We start from the raw sequence: 23974 nt of genomic DNA on the forward strand, positions 1-23974 counted from the left end.
AGAAAGCAAGCTTATGCAGCATCAGCCAAAAAAAAAAAAAAAAAGTAACATCAATAAATAAAAATAACCACTTCCACTTCACCCCTCTGTTCGTTCGAAATACCTGTCCAGCTGAGCCTTAAACTTATTTAGGCTATCAACTTCCACGACAAGGGATGGAAGTCTGTTCCACCTACCAACCAGCCGCTGGCTAAAGGCAAATTTCCGCACATCTATCCTACATCTGTCTTTCCTCAATTTGAATTTATGCCCTCTCAGGTGATTATTCTGAGCAAGAGGAAGAATCCCATCAGCATTGAGCATGCTCAAACCATTCAAGGCTTTGTACACCTCTATCAGATCACCTCGCTGGTGCCTAGTTTCCAGACACTGTAATTCGCAAAACTTAAGCCTTTCTTTGTAAGAGCACCCCTTTGTCCCATTCACTAATCTTGTTGCCCTTCTCTGTACTCGTTCCAGCAGCTCTACATCCTTCTTGAAATGAGGCCTCCAGGCCTGTATACAGTACTCTAGGTGTGGCCTGACCATTGCCTTATACAAGGGAATAATCACCTCCTTATCCCTGCTAGAAAAATTCCTATATATCATTGACAATACACCATGAGTTACTCTTGCAGCCCGTCTGCACTGCTCAGAGAACTTCATATCTGCCTGCACAACCACCCCCAGGTCCCTTTCATTCTCTACCACTGTCAGTGTAGTACCACAGAGTTGATACGTTGCTCTGGGGTTGCTGTTTCCCATATGTAGTACTTTACATTTGTCAATGTTAAACTTCATTTGCCACCTCTCAGCCCATCTGCTCAACCTTTCCAAATCCTGTTGCAGCAGCATAGTGTCAGTAGTGTCCTTGACAACCCGGCCAACCTTCGTATCGTCTGCAAACTTGGACATTAAGCGGTGGATGATGACGAGAGGAATGGGTTTTAATTTCAGAAAAGGAAATTACGATGCCTTAAGGTACTACATGGCCTCTATTAACTGGGTAGATATCGTGCAGAAAATGAATACATTTGAACTGTGGTACACTTTTGAAACATCAATCACAGATGCCTTGAATGCGTATATACCATTAAAAAAATACTCCACAAGGAGGGTTCCAAGTTGGATGAATAGTGAAGTTGCCACATTACTTGTGGCAACTTCACTATTCATCAGAAATCACTATTCAGCAGAAATAGGTGGCATGGAAAGGTTACAGAGCAATAAAAAGTACTGAAGCCTATAAAAGCTACAAGATGATCTGTAATAGAGCCACAGAAAAAGTTTGACAGGCAAAGGCAGTTTATGAGAAACTAGCAAACAGAGCAAAGAGGGGGGATAAAGAATTCTTCACATATATAAATGCCAAGAAGAGCAGGACAAACCAGATCGGACCTTTACGTAAGGGAAAGGGGATACACCAGCTGCTGTTGCGGATGAATTCAACAGTTATTTTACATCGATATTTACAAATGAAAAACCTTTTGTGGCAATGGGAAATTGTGGGAGCGAAGTTAAAAAATATGTAATTAATGATATTGAAATTTCGAAAGATTATTTAATGAAAAACTTTTGAGCCTACAGACCAGTCAGGCTCCTGGAGTTGATGGAATATACCCCATAATCTTAAGGGAGGCGGCAAGTGAGTGCATTGAACCATTGAGGCTAATTATGCGAGCATCACTGGACTCTGGGGAGATTCCCTTGGATTGGAAAAGTGCAAATGTATCTCCCATACATAAGGGTGGCTCTAAAAGTGAAGTTGGAAATTATCGACCTGTCAGTCTGACTTCAGTAGTAGGGAAAATCATGGAGGCAATGATCAAGGGTGGAATTCAGGATCATTTGGATCGAATTGAAATTCTCAAGAATACTCAGCATGGTTTTGTAAAGGGAAAATCATATTTAACAAATCTGGTTCGCTATTTCGAAAGGGTCACTCACGAGCTGGATTTAGAGAATAATTTCGACATTGTTTATTTAGACTTCGGCAAAGCTTTTGACTCAGTCCCACATGAGCGGTTGCTTTATAAGCTGGAACAGGTTGGAATCACTGGGAAAATCCTTAGATGGATAGAAGGATGGCTTCAGGGCGGGAGGCAGAGGGTTGTGATAAATGGCTATTCCTCAGATTGGGTTGATGTAAGAAGTGGGGTTCCCCAATGATCAGTATTAGGACCACTGTTGTTTTTAATTTTCATAAACGACATTGATGAAGGAACAGAGGGCGTGATGTCTAAATTTGCAGATGATGTTAAAATTGGTAGAGTAGTTAATGATCACTGTCAAGCTGAGCTTCTTCAGAGATACCTGGATAGACTCCAGGAATGGTCAGGAAAATGGCAGCTATGCTTTAATCCAACAAAGTGTAAGGTATTACACCTGGGAAACAGTAATCCCAAAATAACTTATTCGCTTGGTGGAGTTCAACTAAACCCAGTACTGGAGGAAAGGGACTTGGGTGTTATGATACGGTCAGATATGAAATTCTCTGAGCATTGTAAACAGGTTGCAAGGAAGGCCTATGGTGTCCTATTGATGATCTATCGAACTTTTGCAAGTAGAGATAGGGACGTGATAATCCCATTATATAAGGCTTTTGTTAGACCACACTTGGAATATTGTGTTCAAGTATGGAGACCGCACCTAAAGAAAGACATCGAGCTTCTTGAAAGGGTGCAAAGATGGGTAACTCGCCTGGTGAGATCGGCAAAAGGGCATCCTTATGAAGAAAGACTTCGAATATGTGGGTTGCAGAGTTTGGAAACTAGACACCTTAGAGGAGATTTGATTGAGGTGTTTAAGGCTCTTAGAGGCATCAGTAAAATGAATGAGGATTAAATTTTCAAGATAATAAATGATGCTAGAACTAGGGACATAAATTCAAGTTACGGGGGAAAATGTTTAGATTGGACTGCAGGCAGTTTTATTTTAGCCAGCGAGTTATAAATTACTGGAATAAGTTGCCTTCGTGGGTGGTAGAGGCCGACAGTTTGGGGAAATTCAAAGGTCATCTGGATAGTACCTTCGGGTAAGGGAAGCGCATAGTTTTTTTTATTTAATTATTATTATTTATTTATTTTTTGTTTTTATCATTGTTTTGTTTGGATTTTTTTTTTTTTTTTTTTTTTTTGGCTGGTGCAGCATAAGCCATAGGCTTTCTTGCACCATGCGGTCATTACTAATACTAATACTAAATCTTTGGCAAAAGGTGCTAAGAAAACAGCAAGGATTTCTTTACATATATAAACTCTAAAAGGAAGGGAATGAATCTGATTGTTCCACTTGATATCGATGGTTCGACTGTTGATGATCCTGCTAAGATAGCAAACAAACTGAATGAGTATTTTGGGGACCTCCCCTGAGCAAAGCGGAGGAGAAATTGTTGAAGTTAAACATAAGAAAGGCACCTGGGGGTGGATGGGATCTATCCAGTTATATTAAAGGAGGCGGCAAAGCAACTAAGCAAACCCTTAGCCATAATTATGAGAGCATCCTTGACTCAGGGGAGGTCCCCACGGACTGGAGATGTGCAAATATCCATCCCCTATTCACTTCGATCCCCCTATCGAAGGGTGACACAAGTAATTAGAGACCAGTTAGTTTAACTTCTGTTCCAGGTAAAATAATGGACTCACTGGTTAAAGATGCATTGCAGGATCATCTAGACAAGACTGCAGCAATAATTCAAACACAGCATGGGTTTGTTAAGGGAGTCTTGTCTGGCAAATTCAATAGGATATTATGATGTGGTTACAAAGGAAGACTATTGTACAAATTGGAGCAGAATGGTATTAAGGGTAAGTTGCTACAATGGATAAAATGATGGTTGAGTGGAAGAAGACAGAGGGTGGTAATTAATGGGGCTGCTCTTCGTGGACTAATGTTATTAGTGGAGTCCCACAGGATTCGGTGTTGGTCCTCTCTTGTTTTGTTTATTTATCAATGATATTGATGAAGGTATATCAGGCTTAGTGTCGAAGTTTGCAGATGATACAAAGGTTGGCAGGGTTGTTAATGACAGTAATGGCAGTGTGCTACTGCAACAGGATCTAGATAATTTGGACAGATGGGCGGGCTAAGAAGTGGCAACTGAAGTTTAACCTTGACAAATGCAAAGTATTGCATATGGGTAGAAGTAACCCCAGAGAAAGAGTAGTGCCTTAAGTGTAGTACTAACTGTGTGGTACTACACTTAAGGTGGTAGAAAAATTAAAAAGATCTGGGAGTAACTGTGCAGTCAGATATGAAGTTTTCTGAGCAATGCAGACAGGCTGCCCGGGCAGGTCATGGGGTTTTGTCAATGATATATAGGAATTTTGCTAGCAGGGAAAAGGAGGTGATTGTCCTTCTGTATAAGGCAATGGTCAGGCCACGCCTTAAGTACTGCGTACAGGTCTGGAGGCCTCATTTTAGGAAGGATGTAGATTTGCTTGAGCGTGTACAGAGATGTTTGTTGTTGTTGTTTGTTTGTTTATTTGGTTTTAGGAGCATTAGCAACTAAGGCCATATTGCTCCGGGATATGCGGTGGTCATTCCCTGACCTTTCCGCATCCTCTGTATTTGGTGGTGACTGGCTCGAACCCGGTCTCATCAAGAAGCGTGTGCTACACACTGCTGCTCCTTCCCACCTGGCTACAGAGGCGCCATGTACAGAGAAAGGCAACAAGATTGGTGAGGGGAATGAAGGGATCCTCTTACCAAGAGAGGCTTAAGTTCTGCAAATTGCAATGGCTGGAGACTAGGCACCTGCGCGGTGATCTGATTGAGGTGTATAAGGCCTTGAATGGGTTGAGCACACTGAATTCTGATGGGATACTTCCACTTGTTCAGATTACGAACCTAAGGGGACATAAATTCAAATTATGAAAAGACAGATGTAGAATAGATGTGTGGAAATTTGCCTTTAGCCAGCAGGTGGTTAATTGCTGGAACAAACTTCCATCTGTTGTTTTGGAAGTTGATAGGTTAAATAAATTTAAGGAGGAACTGGACAGGCATTTGGAGGGAATGATGTGATTTTTTTTTTGGCTGATGCTGCATAAGCTCATAACACTTGCTTTCTTGCATCACATGCCACTACTACTACTTCTACTACTAACTCATGTGGAAAAGCCCTATTAGTATTAGTATTAGTATTAGTAACGGCCGCATGGTGCAAGAAAGCCTATGGCTTATGCTGCACCAGCCAAAAAAAAAAAAAAAAAAAAACCGAACAAAACAATGATAAAAACAAAAAAAAAAAAAAATAGTAATAAATAAATAACTAAATAATAATAATTAATAAATAAAAAAAATAAAATAAAAAGGAAATTAAACCTATCATCCTATGTGCTTCCCTTACCCGAAAGTACTATCCAGATGACCTTTGAATTTCCCCAAACTGTCGGCCTCTACCACCCATGAAGGCAACTTATTCCAGTAATTTATAACTCGCTGGCTAAAATAGAAGTGTTCTAACTACAGAAAGTTGAGTTCACTATTTGTGTATTTACTATTTGTAATATGTGCATAGTACAAAGAGTAAATGCATAAAATAAGTTAGTTAATTTCTACCTTATGGCAAAAAAGTGAATCATAATAAACAAGACAGAGGCTATTTAATCAGGAGATTTTGCACATGGAATTCACACGGAATTTACAGAAAAACCTCAAAATTACAAATTTATCTTTAAAATATTATTTTCAAAGTATTTGTTCTTATTTGGTGAATTAAATTGAAGAACAGGAAGTCAAAATGGTGTTAACTTACCTTCAACTGTTTCTTTTGTTATCTCCTGACAATCACAGAAAAAACGAACTTCATAGTCAAAACAGCTTCTTCCTCTCCCCTGTTTATAATTCTGGCAGAGTAATCCAAGCTGAAGGTCACAAACAATGTTTTGCTGTTTTGTCTTGGAGGTCTTTTTTGAGGTCTTTTTTGCACCAGCAGATTGACATTCAATTGCCGTTACTGCACCACGTGAACAAACAGTGTAGCCATTGGTTTCAATAGTTTGAAGGCTTTCAAAATCTCCATCTGAGTCTGGCGAATGAAAGTTAAACCATTCTGTCCACCCTTCTAAACATGGAATTATGGGTGTACTACCTGTTGATTCTATTTGTGTTGATGATGTAGGAAAAGGAACAGGAATGGAAGATTCAGCACCTAAAAAAATTATAAAGATATTATGCTATTTAACTTTACTGTTAATTTAATTACTTGAATTAACCTAAATAATAGATATGGTTTGGCACAATTGCATCATTACTACATAGTTGAATTTTAAGACAAACTGTAGTTTGCACATTAAGCATCATTACTATAATATCTCATATTGTGAAATCCTTCACAACAAGTTACCTTTTAGAGCTTTCTGCTCTAAAATTTTATTAGTCTAAAAAGTAAACCTTTCAGCATCCCTCACATTGTGTAAAAATAAGTCACAATTGGGCCATCAGCTTTTATATCTTTAGGTACCTACCTGCCCACCAATTAGAGTCAAAATAGCTTCAAAATGGTGCCACCTGAATGGTGGTACTCAACTAAGAATAGGTAATGGTAGACTTCATTAATGAGAAAGTGTTATTTTTTTGAAGCATAACAGGAAAGCCATTCATTGTGAAGGATTTCACAATAGGATATGCCTAATTTTATGCCTAATTTTTCATGATATGCCTAATGTAAAAACTTCGGTTTATCTTAAAATTTGAATAAGTAGTAATGATACAGTAACACTAAACAAGTCATAGTTTGAATTTTACATAGTTTGAGGCTTTCTGTCCTAAAATTTTATTGGCCTAATTAATAGATGAATTTAAAATATTAATCGATGGAATAATTTTAAAAAGTTAAAAAGTTAAATAGGTTATTTATTGGTATATTTTTAAAACAATGCATCCAGACACTTACATATTTTATACATTCTTGAGTGGTTTCAAATTTCTTTGTCACAAGCATATGGATGAATGAAGAGATAAAAGACAGTTAATAGGTGTGCCCAACTAATATGACAGATGTAAGTTCTGAGTTCTGGAAGTATATTCACTGAATGGAGAAACAGTATAGTAGAGGGGGTTCGTTGGTATTTTATGGTGCATTGGCAACTAAGGCCATAATCTACCAAGTCAAAAAACATACAAAACACATAAAAAATCCATTTGGTAACCTAAACAAGGTTATCAATAAGTGTGCCCAAATTCATGGAATGTAAACAGTTAAAAAGATTAGATATATTGTTTCTGTCATTTAAAATCTGGCCGAGTGTAAATGGTTTAGCCAGATTAATAAAATCTGTAAAATATATATGATGTACACTAGAAAAAAGTGGAAATTCAACAGAAATATGAATAATGGTTAAAATAGTTTTACAGTTCTCACACATAGGTAGGTCATCTGCTTTCAACAATTAGGAGTGTGTTAGGTGACAGTCAACTATGCAGAGCCATGCAAGAACAATTTCTTCTCTTCTGACCCTGTGTACACTGGACTGCCATTGCATGATTACAGACTTAACTTGATATAGTTTATTTATGGCTTGGCTCGGATTATAATCTTGCTGCTCGGATTATAATCTGGTGCATATTGTTTGCTTGTAGTTTGTATAGTGGACTGACAGGCAATGATTATCCAGGGAAGTGGCTAAATTGGCAGTGGCATCAGCTAATTTGTTTTCCCTGATCTCAATGTGGCTTGGGATCCAGCAGAAGCAAATGTCAAATTCTGACTCAAGGAGAGAAACAAGCATCTGCTAAATCTGGGACAGGACTGGATGAACATTACACCTCACCAATAAAAGAGCCTGTGCAATCTCAATGAATAGCTATATATCATATATCTTTGGTAATGGTTATTTTTAATGTGCTTAAGGGCAATTTCTATTGCATGCAACTCTACAGTATATATGCTGGTGGCGAAGGTAAAGAAAGCCACCACTAGAACGACAAGAAACATCGGATAACTTACGCAGAAAATTAGTTTCCCGATACGGCACTCTAGCGTTGCTCACTCGGTAAACAGACGGTAAGTGTTATCGATCTGGAGCAAAGTCGATAACAATATACTGAATGACAGGTAGGCATGGCAAATGATGTGCTGATTGGTGCGCAAACACAACACAACACATAATAACATCGGTTTAGTATCACTCAGAAGCACTAATGGTAACTTGCCCTAATCGCATATGCCCTAATTTGAACGCTTTCCATAATGGTGAAAAAAGGTCAGGTTACCTCCACTTGAATCCCATGGGAGCTTGAACCTCTCTCGAAATGGAGGGGGTAACCTAACCTTTTTTCTTTAGAATCATGGGTGGACTAGCGCATAAATTGTTTATTAACAAAATATTAATTTTTTATTACTGTACTTTTATTTTTAAAGATACTCGTGCGGACACACATGTATCATAATCAATCAACACCTCAATAGCTATTCACTATATATATATATATATATATATATGAAAAGAATCTTTCTTTTCCTATTATTTCCTAATCTAACGTTTAAGGTTAGGTCACGAAATATAAGGAAACCTTTTCTATTATTTCTTAACCTACCATTTAAGGTCAGATTACGAAATATAACATAAAATAAAGAAACTTTTTCCTTTTTTCATAACCAAACCTAAATCAACAATATAGTAAAAACACTCATGAACTCCAAAAATCTGCTTTTAATAATGAAAAAAAAAAAAAAAAAAAAAAAAACATAATGAAGAACATAAAAATGAGCAGAACAAAACTTTTATTAATTTAGTTTTCATCAAACACTCAACCAACGTTTTATTTTCCTTACAAATTTCTTCCATCTTTAAAAGATTCATTGCTACTATTACCTGTTTACCGTTCATCACAAAACTATTATGCACTGTTCTTTATTCATAAATACACATTATAATGCCAACCAATGACTACACAGTAGCTTGTCATCTGTTGCACCCACCACCAATCACTTCATCATTTGCCACGCCTACCTGTCAATCAATATATTCTAGATTTTGGTTCCAGACCAATACTGTCTGTTTGCCGAGAGAGCAGCGCTAGAGTCCGGTGTTGGAAAACTAATTTTCCATGAAAGTTATCAGACATTTCTCGTCGTTCTCGTGTTGGCTTTCTTTACCTTAGCCATGCTGGTTTCTTGTGAAATTTTGTTACACACTGTTTTGTGCAAAAGGACTACAGCTGATCCTACATATGATCCTGACTTTGAACCATCTGTGTCGATAGGCAGGAAGTAAGAATACTGCACTCAATGTGATACAAAAATTGCTGGTACACAGTTGGTGGTGTGTTAGCTTTAGCCACACCTTGAAGTCAGAAGTTGGAAGATGGGCATGCCAGGGTGAAGGAGTTGTCTGGTAACTGGGCAATGCTCTCTACCATCATGTTTAGTTCACTTTAATAGTCCTCGGGATTGAATACCAAAAGGTTAGTCAACAGTCCGACAGGTATTGTAGAGATTTTCCCATCGTGGTCCAGTGCCTCTGTAGCCAGGTGGGCAGGAGCAGCATAGCACATACTTCTCGATTAGACCGGGATTCGAGTCCATGACCACCAAATATGGAGGATGCGAAAAGATCAGGGAACGACCACTGCATATTGAACTGTTGAACAAAAGCCGAGAATTAGGGTTGAATTTGAAAGTGTCTGCAATTCTGCCCAGACACGATAGGAGGGAGTATATGATGAGAGCCTTGTCGATCAATTCGGCCCTGGAAAGATTGTGCAAGGCTCAAGGGGTAGAATTTTTTTCAGCCTGGACTGTACTTGTTAACAGGAGAGATTGCTTCTACAGGGATGGGATACACTTAAATAGAAAGGGTGCAAGAATATTTGCTGATGCTATCGAGGCAGTGTTAGGTGGGTCGGAAAACTGCTAGCTTGGGGGGAGACAAAGACCAATAGATTGACAGTAGCCACTGGCAGAGGTGAAAGAGATTCTTGCACTGCTTCTATTAGAATGAGCAGAAGCCTGAAAAACAAGATGCATGGTATTTCAGAGACTGCTGGGAGCCATTGTGGTACAAGTAAACACATGGGTTGTGTTAGGGTAGCTAAGAATAGAAACAGGTGCAGGTATACTTGCGTGTACACCAATGCTAGGAGTTTAGTAAATAAATTTGATGAATTTGAGGTATTGCTCAAAACATCGAAGGCAGATATTGTTGGGATATCAGAGACGTGGTGTCACACAGATATAAGGGATGCGGAACTGCAATTTGGGGAGTATAACGTCTACAGAAAGGATAGACAGGATAGGAAGGGGGGAGGTGTTATGCTATTAGTTAAGAAACACATAAAAACCAAGGAAGTGAAGCCAGTCGACATCGATGGACAGGGCAGTGTCGAGTCAGTTTGGTGTGACATAAACATTGGGAGATCAAAATTGAGAGTAGGAGTGTGCTATAGGCCTAATGACTCTGATGAGTATAATAAGGAACTGTACAGGGAAATAGAATGGGCCAGTAAATCAGAGTGTCTTATAATGGGAGATTTTAATTTCCCAGATATTGACTGGAATTTGGGGGCTGGATACTCACACACTAGCAGGGCTTTTGTGGATTTATTGGATGATTGTTTTCTACATCAGCATGTTCGGGAGGCAACTAGAGGGAGCAATACTCTTGATTTGATTATCAGCAGTGATTCTTCATGCATTAAGAATCTGCAGATAAATGAACCACTAGGTGGCAGTGATCACAGTGTGCTGAAGTGGGATTTACTCAAAGAGGTAACTACCATTAGGGGTAAAGGGAAGGGTTATTGCTTCCGTAAAGGCGACTACGATGGACTGAGACAGTATTTAAATTCTATACAGTGGGACCAACTGATGATGTTACCAACAGCAAATTCAAAATGGGAAGCATTCAAAGAACTTATCTTGGAAGCTACTAGGCTTTACATACCAACTAAGAAATATTGTTCAAGGTTTAGGCCAAAATGGATGTCAGATGAACTAATGAGGCATATGGCAGAGAAGAAAAATGCATGGGATACTTACAAATTAACACATGACACAGAAGCCTATGATAGATACAAGTTGATATGCAACCAAGTTACAAAGGAGGTTAGGCAGGCGAAGGCAGATTACGAGAAATCCTTGGCAAGGGATGCAAAGAAAAACAGCAAAGAGTTCTTTACTTATGTAAACTCTAGAAGGAGAGGGATGAATCAGATTGGTCCACTTGATATTGATGGGTCAAGTGTTGATGATCCTGCTCAGGTAGCTAACAAACTAAATGAATATTTTGCATCGACATTCACACATGAGGAGTTATTCAGCGAGGGGAATGCCAGAGTGTATTCAACTCTAGCAGTAAGTTACAGAATCTTGAAATAACTGGGAGTAAAGTGGAGGAGAAACTGTTGAAGATAAACACAAGAAAGGCACCCGGGGTGGATGGGATCTATCCAGTTATATTAAAGGAGGCAGCAAAGGAAGTAAGCAAACCCTTAGCCATAATTATGAGAGCTTCCTTGGACTCAGGGGAGGTACCCATAGACTGGAAATGTGCAAATGTGACCCCAATTCACAAAGGAGGATCAAAGGCTGACACAAGTAATTATAGACCTGTGAGCTTAACTTCTGTTCCAGGAAAATTAATGGAGGCACTGGTTAAAGAAGCACTGCAGGATCATTTAGACAAGACTTCAGTTATAGCTCAGACACAGCATGGTTTTGTTAAGGGGAAGTCTTGCCTGACCAACTTGATTGGATACTATGATGCAGTCACAAAAGAACTGGATGCAGGGAATAACTTTGATATTATATACTTGGATCTTAGAAAGGCTTTTGATACTGTTGCACATGGAAGACTGCTACACAAATTGGAGCAGTGTGACATTGGAGGCAAATTACTGCTATGGATAAAGGGGTGGTTGAGGGGGAGAAGACAGAGAGTGGTAATCAATGGACACTGCTCATCGTGGACTGATGTTATTAGTGGAGTCCCTCAGGGCTCAGTGTTGGGTCCATTATTGTTTTCTGTATTTATAAATGATATTGATGATGGTATATCGGGATTAATGTCCAAGTTTGCAGACGATACAAAGGTTGGCAGGGTTGTCAAGGACACTACTGACACTATGCTGCTGCAACAGGATCTGGAAAGGTTGAGCAGATGGGCTGAGAGGTGGCAAATGAAGTTTAACATTGACAAATGTAAAGTACTACACATGGGAAACAGCAACCCCAGAGCAACGTATCAACTCTGTGGTACAACACTGACAGTGGTAGAGAATGAAAGGGACTTGGGGGTGGTTGTGCAGGCAGATATGAAGTTCTCTGAGCAGTGCAGACGGGCTGCAAGAGTAGCTCATGGAGTATTGTCAATGATATACAGGAATTTTTCCAGCAGGGATAAGGAGGTGATTATTCCATTGTATAAGGCGATGGTCAGGCCACACCTAGAGTACTGTATACAGGTCTGGAGGCCTCATTTCAAGAAGGATGTAGAGCTGCTGGAACGAGTACAGAGAAGGGCAACAAGATTAGTGAATGGAACAAAGGGGTGCTCTTACGAAGAACGGCTTAAGTTTTGCAAATTACAGTGTCTGGAGACTAGGCACCAGCGAGGTGATCTGATAGAGGTGTATAAAGCCTTGAATGGTTTAAGCATGCTCAATGCTGATGGGATTCTTCCTCTAGCTCAGAATAATCACCTGAGAGGGCATAAATTCAAATTGAGGAAAGACAGATGTAGGATAGACGTGCGGAAATTTGCCTTTAGCCAGCGGGTGGTTGGTTGGTGGAACAGACTTCCATCCCTTGTGGTGGAGGTTGATAGCCTAAATAAGTTTAAGGCTCAGCTGGACAGGTATTTTGAACGAACGGAGGGGTGAAGTGGAAGTGGTTTTTTTTTTTTTTTTTTTTTTTTGGCTGATGCTGCATAAGCTTGCTTTCTTGCATCAAATGCCTCTACTAATGCTAATGATTCATCATCATCCTCGGAGCAATATGGCCTTAGTTGCTAATGCTCCTAAAAACCAAAATAACAACAACCATCATGGTCTGAAAACTATATATTAATGGAGGTGGCAAAGAGAGTAAGCAAATCCTTAGCCATAATTTGTTGGACTTAGGGGAAGTCCCCATGGAGTGGAGATGTGCAATGTATCCCTTATTCACAAAGGGGGTTCAAAGGGTGATGCAAACAATTATAGACCTTCCTAAAATGAGGTCTGGAGGCCTCATTTTAGGAAGGATGAAGAGATACTAGAATGAATACAGAGAAGGGCAACAAAAAAGTCACTGGTTAAAGAAGTGATGCAGGATCACCTAGACAAGACAACAAGTAATAGTTCAGACACAGCATGGGTTTGTTAAGGGGAAGTCTTGTCTGACCAATTTGATTGAATACTACAATGTGGTCACAAAGGAACCGGAAGCAAAAAATAATTTTGATATCATATACTTGGATTTCAGGAAAGCTTTTGATACTGTTGCACATGGACAACTACTATACAAATTGGAGCAGTATGGCATTAAGGGCAAATTACTACATTGGACCAAAGGATGGTTGAGTGGGAGAAGACAGAGAGTGGTAATCAATGGACACTGCTCTTTGTTGACTAATGTTATTAGTAGAGTGCCCCAGGGGGGACTAATAACTTTGGTGTTGGGCCCATTGTTGTTTTGTATATATTTATTAATGATATTGATGAGGGTACATCGGGCTTAATGTTGAAGTTTGCAGATGATACAAAGGTTGGCAGGGTTGTTAATGGCAGTAATGGCAGTGTGCTACTGCCATTACTGTGATTAACAACCCTGCCAATCTATGTATCATCTGCCAAACTTCGACATTAAGCCTTATGCAAAGTACTGCATATGGGTAGAAGTAACCCGAGAGAAAAGTACCAACTGTGTGGTACTACGCTTAAGATGGTAGAAAATGAAAAAGACCTGGGAGTAATTGTGCAGTCAGATATGAAGTTTTCTGAGCAATGCAGATAGGCTGCCAGTGCAGGTCATGGGGTCTTGTCAATGATATACAGGAATTTTTCTAGTAGGAATGATGAGGTAATTAACTCTTGTATAAGGCAATGGTCTGGCCATACCTTGAGTACTGCGTATAGTTCTGGAGGCCTCATTTTAGGAAGGATGTAGAGTTGATAGAACGAGTAGCGAGAGGGGGAACAAGACTGGTGAGGAGAACAAAGGGATACTCTTATGAAGAAAGGCTTAAGTCTTGCAAATTGTAGTGACTGGAGACTAGGCACCTGCGAGGTGATCTGATTGCAGTGTATAAGGCCTCGAATGGTTTGAACAGGCTCAACGTTGATGAGATTCTTCCTGTTGCTCAGATTACAAACCTGATGGGGCTTAAACTCAAATTGAGGAAAGATAGTTGTAGGACAGATGTACGGAAATTTGCCTTTAGCCAGTGGGTGGTTGATTGCTGGAACAAACTTCCATCTGTCATTGTGGAAGTTGATAGCTTAAATAAATTCAAGGAAGTAGTGGACAAACTGTTGGAGCAAACTGATGGGTGAAATGGGAAGTGTTTTATTTTTGGCTGATGCTCTATAAGCTTGCTTTCTTGCATCATATGCCTCTGCTAATTCTAAGTGATGCCCATGTAGGGAGTAGAGAGTAGAGAGATGGGCAACAAGACTGGGTTGTCAGGCTGTAATTTTAATCTAAAAGTATATTGTAGGGACAACTGCTTATGTTGGAGAGACAGAGATGGTTCATTTGCTTCGACATAGAAGCTTTGGATAGGAAAATTGCAAAATGCTCCAGTGGCAGTCTGAATGGCCTGGTGGTGGACTGGATCTAACCATCACAGTGCAAGATCTATGATGACTGTATCTAGCAGAAGCATCAATCTGAGAACTGTAATCAAGTTTAGAACAGACAAAAGCCTGGCAGAGCTGGAGTAGGGCTCAGCAATCTGCACCTCATGAAGTTAATGAAAGGAACCATAGGATATTATTATTATTATTATTAGTCATATGGTGCAAGGAAGCCTGAAGCTTATGCTGCACCAACCAAAAAAAAAATTTCTGAATTACCCTGAGAGAGAGAGAGAGAGAGAAAACAAGAGTCAGAAGCAGAAAAGAATCACCAAGCAATCACCCAGGGTCCTCAGCTGGGTGTGTCAAGCCCATACTCACCAGATGTGAGCCCCTGGTGTTTATTAAGCCCCTTGGCACACCTTGTCCTTAGCTGATGAAGAAATGCCAGTTTTTCTGATGAAGAAATGTCAGAAGAAATGTGTTGTAGAAATGCCAGTTTTTTGTCAAAAATAAGTCCTAGGAATTTAGCTTCTGCTACCATTGGGATTTATGTTGTCCAAGGCTTAATTCTTGGTCAGGATGAAGATTACATTCGCAACAAAAGTGTACACAAATGGTCTTTTGTGAAAAAACCTTGAATCCATTTACCAAAGATGAAGATGTGGGGTGATCGATGTCTTGTTGCAGTTGCCTTTCAATGACCCTCATATTGCACGAATGGAAAAATATTGTAAAATCATCAACAGAGAGGATGTTATTTACTACTGGTAGAACTTGTTCTGTGATAGAGTTTATTTTAATAGCAAAAAGTGTGACGCTTAGAACAGATCCTTGCAGGACTCTTTCCTCTTGGAAAAACACTTGAGGCAGCATGGATCCTAGATGAATTTGGAATTGGCAATTGGAAAGAAAGTTCTTAATGAAAACAAGGAGAATTACCCTTAAGACCTAGGGTTGTGTAGGTCTTGCAATATGCCAAATCGCCAGACAGTGTCGTACGCTTTTTCTATATCAGAGAAAACTGCTCCCAGGTGCTTAGATTTAATAAAAGCATCATGGATGTGTTTCGAGTTAGGTTAGATGATTCAAAGTGGATCTGTTTCTTCAGAAGTCATATTGCATCCTGGAAAGCAGACCGTTTGATTCCAAAAACCATATAGGGTGAGTATTTGGAATCAAATATCTATTGTACTATTGCTCTAACAGCTTGACAGAGTAATAGGATGATAATTCCTTGGATTTCTAGAATCTCTCCTGGCCTTGCAAAGGGAAGAACAATTGCCTTTTGCCAGCATACAGAAAGCTGTATGCTGGTGAAAGAAAGATTCTATTAAATAAGGTTAAAAGGTATTGTTAGATTGTGAAAACTGTTTTACATTTAAGGCAGCGTTTAATATCACACATAAAAGAAAATTTACATTACATTTCCTAAAAATGTATCTGTAAAAATGTAAAAAAGTATATGTAAAAAATATGTAATATATGTAAAAAAATTGTGCGTGTACCCTGTATGCACGAAAGATGTTTTACGTGTAAACATCTTTGACGATACCTACTAAATTTTGAACAGCTAGAATTGAAATCACGAACGATGTAATTCATGTCACGCCCTACTTACTCTACCAAATCAATGTTAGCGATAAATAGGATACACATGCCCACTGCTTACTGTATCGAATCAACGTCTGGCAGATATTTGTTATTTTGTTTTTAGGAGCATTAGCAACTAAGGCCATATTGCTCCAGGGATATGTGGTGGTCATTCCCTGACCTTTCCGCATCCTCCGTATTTGGTGGTGACGGGATCGAACCCCAGTCTAATCAAGAAGCGTGTGTTACGCACTGCTGCTCCTTCCCACCTGGCTACGGAGTCGCCACGTCTGGCAGAGGTTAGTCCAATAGCCTAATTATCATTTGATTGTAGCCATTTGTTGAATAGTATGATTGCAACAATACAAGCATTTGCATTTTTACAATCATACTATCATGTTACTATAATGTTCGATCATGTTACTATAATGTTCGATCATGTTACTCAGTCATGCTTTGTCGCAAATTACATGTGCAGCACTAATGAGATCTGCAAGAAACAACAGTATACATTTCATAATAGGCTATCGAAACTATGACCTGGCTAAGGATCTCAACTAGTACAAGCATAAGATGGTAATGCTGCACATTCCGTTTCACAATGAGGAAACAGAGATAATGTCCAAGATAAAATATGTCAAGATCTATGATGACAGTGATACTAGATTATAAATTGTAGGAATTGGACTTGGACATTCGCAAAATGATTGAAATATGTAAGACGATGTGTCAAGACAACGATGACAGTGACCCTGACGAAGAATGCGGTAACCTGCATAGCGTTGTAACACAACTGCAAGAAGGTCCCTTTTGAAGCTTTTAAAATCATCCAAACAGCGAGATGAATGAGGGTCTAAGCTCTCACCATGCTCAACCGACTCAGCACAATTGCAAAGAAATGTGAAAACTTGATGACCAACGAGGACTTCGGCAACTTAATGAGAATGGCCAATGACAAGCAAAAGATTCTACTCATGCATGTAATTTGGAGTCTGTTATCTCTCAATCATGAACCAATTCAAATATTCTTGAACAGCCCAGCTGGTTGCAGAAAAACGCTTACGATTAGCCTCTTGATTTCCTTTTGATTTCCTCACCTTTTCCGACAAATTCTGCAATCTGGAATAGTTCCTTCAATTTGGAAAACCTACCATGTTAAACCCATTCCAAAGATCAAGAAACCCAAATCTCCTAAAGACCTGCGACCAATATCCATCAGTTGTTCTTTACTCAAAATTTTTGAAAAAGTAAATTCAGCCAACATCTTTGCTGGCTGCAACCCTGCCCAGCATTGCTTTGCACACAGGCCCGAGTACCTGCATACCGTTCTACAAAGGAGATCGACAACTACCAATCTTCTTGATACCCTCTTCAGAATTCAGCACACCCTTAACGACAAATCACAGATTGATATTATATTCCTCGACATAAAATCGGCTTATGACAGAATACACCTCCCAGCTCTTTTTACCATTCTGAAACACTACTTCGGCCTGGCAGATACCTTACTTCAAATTTTGAAGTCTATTTTACTTCCTAGACATCTGTCTGTGACCCACAATGACTTTCAAGTAACTATTGACGTCTCAAGAGGCATTCCACAAGGAAGTGTACTGTCAGCTATCCTGTTTGCAGCAGTTTTGGAGCCTTTCCTTGCTCAGAATCCGAATTTTGTCTCTTATGCCGACGATCTGAAGTTCTACGTGAGCTCAGATCATAGTCATCAGATTCAACATATCAACGAACAAGCTTCTAGGCAGATATTAAGCTTGGAAAGTTATCTTGCCACAATTGGGCTGCATCTGAGCCCTTCCAAATCAGCGCAACTGACGATAACCAAGAAGAAAGTCAAAAATGATATCCAAATCTTTGTTAGTGGGGAACCGGTGAAAAAGGTGACCTCTCATACTGATCTTGGCCTCACCTGGGATGTTGGACTCATTTTTCAGCCTCACTTTGCCAGGATGAGGCAAAAGACGTACGCTGCTCTTTGGGCAGTGCGTCAAGAACTCGTTGGTGTGCATCAGCTAGCGCTGCTTGTTCGGCACATCCTGAGGTGTATTTCGCCGATTCCTCTCTATGCTTCAGAAATTTGGTCATCTGCCCCTGCCTCATACCTTCAGAAGTATCTCAGTTTAGAGTACTGGTTGCTTAGATGGATGAACAGGGTGGTAGGCCACCCCCTAACTATCTCCAGATCTATCCTACAAGCAAATCTGGGCACAACTCCCTGGAGACATATCATCATGACAAAAAATGTCTTCACGCTTGCATGGCTTATAACGAGGTGAATTGATGCTCCATCGGTATCCACATTAATCTCTGGCCCGAGGAGGGCAAGAGGGGAGCACCCCGACTCCTGTCTCCCTCTACGTCTTATGCTGTCAAACATTGATTCCCTGAGGAACATGTTTCCAGCCAATTGTCTTCGGATCTTCAATAAATTTAGGATCCACCCTAATAGGTTCTGTGAAGACAAGCCCTACAGGAAGGAAATCCTCAAGAACTGCTACCAGATAATGAACTTATAATACTCTCCTGCTCCTGGACATGACAGACTTTTTTTTTTTTTTTTTTTATATATATTTTGTATATTACTGTATATTTTGTATATTATTGTATATTTAATCCTGTAAATGTCTCGGGTCAAGCACGCATGTACTCTTGTTTGTTGTGCACGTGTTCCTCGCACCTTAGTCTGTAAATATTCACACCCTTCTGGCACAGAGCCGTCCCAGGGTGACCCAAGGTTTCTTGGGAAATAAACTGATTTAATAATAATAATTGATGGAAATATACAACTGCTTCAGTAATACAGATGGGCATGTAATGTCTACATTATATGTGCTTGAACTGGTAAGGCTGAAGTGCATGCAATGTAATGATCTTGGATGTGCTCAGTGCTGGTTTATGCCAGGTCTGAGCACATCCAAGATCATTACCCTCAAGATATCCATTTCTCTGGTTACCAAAAGGTTTCTGCAACAGGTGGCAATGGTTAGCCCAAAGCCACCTAAGTAGCAATATATTGCATCCCATAAGCATTTTTCTGCAACCAGCTGGTTTATACCAGCTCTGAGCTCATACAAGATCACCTCCCATGATCCTTTGTGTGATCTTCTCTCCCGACTCCATTTTTCTTTGTTATGAAATGGAAATGATGTCATTTCTGCATCGCAAATCGTGATAAATTGATTTTACTACCGTCCGAAATTTAGTAGTTGTTGCCAAAGATTTTTACACATCAAAAAGTATATGTATGTAAAGTACAGTGTATATATATTTTTTACATTACATTTACTAAAAAAGTATTGATTAAAGTAATATTTTTAGAACAACAATAAATATCAAGAAAGCTCCACTTACAAGGGCAGAAAAAGCGAACCTCATAGTCATAGCAACCTGTTGGTCCATTGTCACTAGTCCAACACTCAAGGCCATCTTTCAAGTCACAGGTGATAACCTGACCTGCATCAACTGCATCCTCTTTAGCTACAACAAAAATTAAAAAGTCAAAATATTCAATATTCATTAACAATCAAGGAAGGGATTTGTGAGTCTTCATTAAAGATAAAAATGAAACAGAAACAGAAAGAGAATATTCAACATTATCAGTTTATCTAGTTAGAATGTGTCAGTTTCTGTAATGTAATGATGTTTGGATGGAGGGGTTCACGATTCACCATAAATTTTAATTTCAGTTATGATTATTTCTCATTTGTTTTTTCAGGGCTATAAAATTATAAAACTATAAATGCAAAACTAAAATACAATCTTTCTATCAGCAGTAGTTATTTTTTAAATATATGACCTAAAGGTGAACTTATGACCTGAGGTGTATAAGGCCTTGAATGGTTTGAGCAGGCTCAATGCTGATGGGATTCTTCCTCTTGCTCAGATTACAAACCTGAGGGGGCATAAAATCAAATTGAGGAAAGACAGTTGTAGAACAGATGTGCAGAAATTTGCCTTTAACCAGTGGGTAGTTGAATGCTGGAACAAAATTCCATCTGTCATTATGGAAGTTGGTAGCTTAAATAAATTCAAGGAAGAAGTGAACAAACTTTTGGAGAAAATGGATGGGTGAAATGGGAAGTTTTTTATTTTTGGCTGATGCTGTATAAGCTTGCTTTCTTGCATCATATGCCTCTGCTAATGCTAATGGCTGATTTCTGGTCATCCAGGTCAAATATGTAAGAAATATTGAGAAATATGTTAGGATTTTAAATAGTATATTTATGGGCACATTTAAGTAGATGATCCTTCCTCTCCCCTTCACTATGAAGTATCCTAGACCTAATCCAAGCTCTGAATAAAACAATAAAAACATCACCAATGGAGTTACTAAAACAAAACCCAGTTTCACACATGCAGAAAAGACAGCACTGAATAATCTAAAAAAAAAATAAAGAAATCCATATTAGTAAAGCTGAAAAGGGTGCTGATTCATCATTTTAGACAAGGACACCTAGAATAACAAAACTGAGGCCCTATTAATATGAAAATATATTAAAGAGCATTAGTATTAGTAGTCGCAAATGATGCAAGGAAGCAACCAGCATTAGCCAAAAAAAAAAAAAAAAACCATCCCATTTCACCTATCCATCCCTTCCAACAGTTTGTCCAATTCTTCCTTGAATTTATTCAAGCTATCCACTTCCACAATATCAGATGAAAATTTGTTCCAGCAATCAACCAACTGCTGGCTAAAGGCAAACTTCCACACATCTATTCTGCAACCACCCTTCCTCAATTTGAATTTATGCCCCCCCATATGTGTGTAGTCTAAGCAAGAGGAAGAATTCCATTAGCATTAAACTTGCTTAATCCATTCAAAGCCTTAAGCACTCAATAAGGTCGCCTTGCAGGTACCTAGTCTCCAGATGCTGTAATTTGCAGAACTGGAGCCTTTCTGGGTAAGAGCAACCCTTTGTTTCCTTCACCAACCTCATTGTCCTTCTCCTTCCCTCCTCCAGCAGTTCTGAATAAAACAATAAAGACATCACCAACAGAGCTACTAAAACAAAAGACAGCTTCACACATTCAGAAAAGAAAGACAACATGGAATAATCTTAAATAAATATAAGGACATTCATATTTGTAAAGGTGACAAGGGGTGCAGATTCATGACAGTAATAGTAAGAGCCAAGTTGGCTGATTGGCTATCAAGGACACCTATTATAATCAAAAGAGAACCCATTAAATCTTTAAAAACAGATTAAAACATTTTTGAAGATCCTGAATGGAAATAAAGTTGATAAACCTTATTAAAAAGATTAAAGCTAAACAAATCAGAAGCTCTCCATAATTTTGTTTGTTTTCTTGTTATTTGGTTTTTAGGAGCATTAGCAACTAAGGCAATATTGCTCCGGGGATATGCGATGGTCGTTCCCTGACCTTTCCGCATCCTCCATATTTGGTGGTCACGGGCTCGAACCTCGGTCTAATCAAGAAGCGTGTCCATAATTTTGTGAATATCAAAGCAGAAAAAACTGATCTCCCAGGTAGGCTGATTGTCAGCAGGAAAGTACACCAAGGACAAAACTTGATCAGATAGTAGTAGTAGTAGTACTAGTAGTGGCATGTGATGCAAGAAAGGCCGACCGGGCTAGCCAGGTGAGTAAAGTGCCTGCTTGGCAACCCAAAGGTCGCGGGTTCGATTCCCGCCTCGGGCTTGGATCAAAGTACTGCAAAAAAAACCTTGGGAGGTGCATTATGGCCACAGAAGCCTATGCGCCAACAACTACCAAAAAAAAAAAAAAAAAAAAAAAAAAAAAAAAAGATGCAAGAAAGCAAGTGTATGAGCTTATGCAGCATCAGCCAAAAAAAAATCACACCATTCCCTCCAAATGCCTGTCCAGTTCCTCCTTAAATTTATTTAGCCTATAAACTTCCACAATAACAGATGGAAGTTTGTTCCAGCAATTAACCACTCACTGACTAAAGGATAATTTTCCGCACATCTATTCTACATCTGTCTTTTCTTAATTTGAATTTATGCTCCCTTAGGTTCGTAATCTGAACAAGTGGAAGGATCCCATCAGAATTCAGCGTGCTCAACCCATTCGAGGCCTTATACACCTCAATCAGATCACTGTGTAGGTGCCTAGTCTCCAGCCACTGCAATTTGCAGAACTTAAGCCTCTCTTGGTAAGAGGATCCCTTCATTCCCCTCACCAATTCCGCTCAAGCAAATCTACATCCTTCCTAAAATGAGGCCTCCAGACCTGTACACAGTACTCAAGGCGTGGCCTGACCATTGCCTTATACAAAGGGACAATCACCTCCTTTTCCCTGCTAGTAAAATCCTACATATCATTGACAAAACCCCATGACCTGCCCTGGCAGCCTGTCTGCATTGCTCAGAAAACTTCATATCTGACTGCACAATTACTCCCAGGTCTTTTTTCATTTTCTACCATCTTAAGTGTAGCTTAAGATGGCTTGTTAGTCTACTGACTCTAGCCATCCCTCCATTCCAGTTATACTCAAGAACACACAAGACACTAATGTGGTCTGTGACAAGTCACAGACTACATCAGTCAGCAAATAACACTGGATTACTTTAACAATGACGAACACTAGGCACCATCTGTACAGCCATTTACTGTGCTGCTGTAGCAGTCACCAGGATGAATGGAAGAGAAACCAGACCAACAGAAATCAAAATGCAATGACAAGGAACCACCAACCTGGGATAGAAGGCTACAAAAGAAGAGACAAGAATTATGATAGGCCAACTGACCCAGTACTAGCGGGGTAACTGAAGTAAGAAGCCGATGAGAAAAGTGAAGACCATTCTCAAGGACAACGTTCACAGTGCATATGAGACCTATAATCAGAAGATCAAAGAATACACTGACACCCTTTAGCAGAAACTCCTAGCACTCAGCAAGAGATTTCTGTTACAGAGAGAGTGCCCAGAGGAAAACAGACAACAGGATATTTGATGAAAACCAGAGAGCCTTCTACAGGAAAATTGGACAAGAGGAGAAGAAAGGGAATCAACAACAAGGTGCTCAAGGAGTTCTGGGGCAACCTATGGAGCAGTGAAGTTAGCCACAACAGTTGAGCCCCTGTACAGATGTAGAATGGAAGAAAACCAAGGACATACAAGAGATGACAGAATGGGAAATTCAGGAGGATGAAGTACAACAGCTGATCAGGAAATCTCACAACTAGCAAATCCCAGAAATAGCTAACATCCACAACTACTGGTACAAGAAATTCAGCTGCACACACAGGCACATAGTGGAGCAGTTCACCCAGATATTAAGGCACCCTGACACAATCCCAGAATCTATGACTTAAGGAATTATATACCTGATGTCTAAGGAAAAAGATGCCACAAACCCACTGTCTACACATTAATCATGATTCTCACAACCAAGTACAAGATCCGGACCAATTGCATAACTGAGAAGATATCAGACCACTTCAAGACTACATAGATAAGATGGCTTCCAATGAATGACTTATGAATGGGAAGCTCGTCTCCAAGACTGAAGGATTCATGTTCGCCATCCAAAACACCAGGAACTACAGGAAATATATTGCCAAGGACTTTGGAGTGACAGATGACACATGTCGATAATGTCATCTATCCCCATAAACAATCCACCACATCACTATGGGAAGCAGGGTGATCGCTCAGAGTACACTCACAGACACAACCAGGATAACA

General features: G+C 39.5%; 1 protein-coding gene across 1 annotated transcript in view; it reads right to left on the reverse strand.

The window, feature by feature from the left end:
• The window catches only part of LOC150090433 (uncharacterized), a 562729-nt gene that overhangs the window by 358047 nt on the left and 180708 nt on the right, over positions 1-23974 (reverse strand). The window contains exons 76-77 of the mRNA XM_090389881.1: positions 19657-19782; positions 5735-6130 (exon numbers count right to left, since the gene is read on the reverse strand). Of these exons, the coding sequence (XP_090246007.1) occupies positions 5735-6130; positions 19657-19782 (522 nt within the window). The remainder of the gene's footprint in view (positions 1-5734; positions 6131-19656; positions 19783-23974) is intronic.

The sequence above is a fragment of the Mastigoproctus giganteus genome, chromosome 2, assembly GCF_048544385.1.
Source record: "Mastigoproctus giganteus isolate SK-2022 chromosome 2, ASM4854438v1, whole genome shotgun sequence".
Taxonomy (NCBI): Eukaryota; Metazoa; Arthropoda; class Arachnida; order Uropygi; family Thelyphonidae; genus Mastigoproctus; species Mastigoproctus giganteus.